The sequence below is a fragment of the Cebus imitator genome, unplaced genomic scaffold (genome assembly GCF_001604975.1).
Source record: "Cebus imitator isolate Cc_AM_T3 unplaced genomic scaffold, Cebus_imitator-1.0 Scaffold159, whole genome shotgun sequence".
Lineage (NCBI taxonomy): Eukaryota > Metazoa > Chordata > Mammalia > Primates > Cebidae > Cebus > Cebus imitator.
The window spans coordinates 4,916,853-4,919,744 of NW_016107474.1; the positions used below are offsets into that span (position 1 = coordinate 4,916,853).

Below are 2,892 nucleotides of genomic sequence, written 5' to 3' on the forward strand. Positions count from 1 at the left end.
AAAAAAAAAAAAAAAAAAAAAAAACCAATGCCAAAACAGGCTGGCATTTCACAACTCACCAATTAACCAGTCAACAAGTAACCAAAAAAGCCCAGGAGGTGCCAAAGCAAGATAGGCAGCCGGCGCCTGCCACCAGCACGCCAGAAAGTGAGGGTTTCTTTATAGCCCTCAGGCCAACTGTCAGAGGCCAAGAGGGTGACACATCAGGAAGGGTCCTGCACCCACCCTGCCAGGCCCTGAAGGCTGGAGTGGGTTTGGTATTGTTTCCTATCCAGGGGAAGGAGCCCTTATTTGTGATCTGCCTGCCCTGAACATCAGAAGCACAGGGAGGGCTTTCAGTGGGAACTGCCTTCACCTGTGCAGAGAAACACTATTAGAAAACACTTAACCCACCAGCTCCAAGCTGCCCCCCAACCACCGTCAGCCTGAGTCACTCCACTTTCCCACATGCAGGGACCAAAGAGGCCACAGTAGTATAAAAATAACCAACTTACTATGGCCAACAGGACCCTGGAAATCTTCAGCTTCTCACTGAGCAAACGTATTATAAAGACCCACCTACTTTTCAGTTGCCAGTGTATTCCCTCTGACCCCCCCTCCACCCTGTCACTGCCAAAGCATCCTATCACTTTAGAAAGAGTCCTTAAACACGCCAGCCTCACCCACAGCCTGAAAGTCAGTCATGGCCCCAAATTCTTTGAAGCATTGAAAGAACAGGCAGAGGTTTCCTTTTTCCCACTTCCATTGTTGTTGCTTGTTTCCTGTTCCAGGACATTCAGTTTGTTTTTTTGATACGGAGTCTTGCTCTGTCACCAGGCTGGAGTGCGGTGGTGCAATCTTGGCTCACTGCAACCTCCACCTCCCGGGTTCAAATGGTTCTCCTGCCTCAGCCTCCCAAGTAGCTGGGATTACAGGTGTGCAGCACCTGAGCTCAGCAGGTCAAGATCAGCCTGGCCAACAGGGTGAAACCCAGTCTCTACTAAAAACACAAAAATTAGCCGGGCATGGTGGCAGGCATCTGCAATCCCAACTACTCTGGAGGTTGAGCCAGGAGAATCACTTGAACCCAGGAGGCTGAGATCATGCCATTACACTCCAGCCTAAGCAACAAGAGTGAGACTCTGTATCAGAAAAAAAAAAAAAAAAAAAGGTATGCGGTGGTTCATAACTCAATGGTCACAGAGTTCTTTTGCTTATTTTTATTTTTTCATCACGTGCTGTGTGGCAGTGAACACCCTCATACCTTTGGATGCATATGAATTTGAATGTTTCTCTGAGGAATATATTCAGGAGTGGTGCTGCTAGAACAGGGGGGTCAGACAAGCGATTCTGCTAGATGCTGCCCAGAGTAATTTCCCTTCTTTGTACATCTGTCACCAGGTCATGGACGGACAAGTCACAGAAGGAAAATCTTAACTGCCCAGATACAGAGTCACAAAGTAGCTGCCATGTATCCTCCCAGCACTTGAGGTTTCTCATTTAATCCAATGAATTATCTAATTCTGCTACATTCTCTCTAATATTAATGATTTAATGATTCCTCTTTAAAAATTGGGCCAGGCAGGGTGGCTCACACCTGTAATCCCAGCACTTTGGGATGCCAAGGAGGGCGGATCACGTGAGGTCAAGAGTTCAAGACCAACCTGAGCAACATAGAGAAACCCCATCTCTACTAAAAAAAAAAAATACAAAAATTGGCCGGGCGTGGTGGCGCATGCCTGTAATCCCCACTACTCAGGAGGCTGAGCAGGAGAATGGCTTGAACCTGGGAGGCAGAGGTTGTGGTGAGCTGAGGTGTGTCACTGCATTCCAGCCTAGGCAACGAGAGCAAGACTCCATCTCAAAAAAAAAAAAAAAGACATCGGGCCAGAGGGCGCGGAGGCAGCCATGGTGCGATTCAAGCACAGGTATCTGCTCTGCGAATTGGTGTCGGACGACGCCCGCTGCCGCCTGAGCCTCGATGACCGAGTTCTGAGCAGCCTCGTACGGGACACAATCGCCCGGATGCACGGGACTTTCGGCGCAGCCGCCTGCTCCATTGGCTTCGCGGTTCGATACCTCAATGCCTATACTGGAATAGTGCTACTTCGATGCAGAAAAGAATTCTATCAGCTTGTGTGGTCAGCTCTTCCCTTTATCACGTACTTGGAGAACAAAGGACATCGTTACCCATGCTTTTTCAACACGTTACATGTGGGAGGTACAATAAGAACATGTCAGAAGTTCCTAATTCAGTACAACAGGAAACAGCTGTTGATCTTGTTGCAGAACTGCACTGATGAAGGAGAGCGGGAAGCTATCCAGAAGTCTGTGAAAAGAAGCTGCTTACTAGAGGAGGAGGAAGAGTCAAGTGAGGAGGCTGCCGAAACAATGGAGTGAACCTCTGCTCACCATACAGCAGGCTACGCTGTGCTCTAGCTTCAAGCTCACTTGAACAGAACATTCTGGGGAGCAACAGCATCTTCTAGTTTTCCTAACTAGATAGCTGCAACCAGAGGACACGTTACCCACTTGAAATGGAGTAGTCAGTTAAACTGAAGTTGCCTTTACCGAGCATTCCCTGGTTAAGTGCTGTAGGTTGTGAACTCTGTATAGACATCTTTGTATCTAATTGCTTGGCTAAGAGTAGGTTTAATAAATGTATCTGGTTTCCGTGGTAAAAAAAAAAAAAAAAACACTGATGCTAATTTGGGTGAAAAACAGTGTGTCATTTTATTTTGCATCTGCCTGATAACTAGTGGGGGTAAACATTTAAAACATATATATATATATTGGCCGGGGCATGGTGGCTCACGCCTGTAATCCCAGCACTTTGGGAGGCCAAGGTGGGCGGATCACCTGAGGTCAGGATTTCGAGACCAGCCTGGCCAACATGGTGAAATCCGTCTCTAA

The 2,892-nt window shown here is 47.6% G+C and overlaps 2 protein-coding genes across 2 annotated transcripts in view; one reads left to right on the plus strand and one right to left on the minus strand.

The window, feature by feature from the left end:
- The window catches only part of FBXO31 (F-box protein 31), a 49,893-nt gene that overhangs the window by 43,786 nt on the left and 3,215 nt on the right, over window positions 1-2,892 (minus strand). The window lies entirely within an intron of this gene.
- Window positions 1,845-2,657, plus strand: LOC108314684 (ribonuclease P/MRP protein subunit POP5-like). The gene has a single exon (XM_037743922.1). It carries the CDS (start codon window positions 1,888-1,890, stop codon window positions 2,377-2,379), a length of 492 nt encoding a protein of 163 aa, XP_037599850.1. The 5' UTR covers window positions 1,845-1,887; the 3' UTR covers window positions 2,380-2,657.

Bases quoted from the DNA above. Each gene is read 5' to 3' on its own strand.
- LOC108314684 (XM_037743922.1), top strand. From the start codon at position 1,888: ATGGTGCGATTCAAGCACAGGTATCTGCTCTGCGAATTGGTGTCGGAC.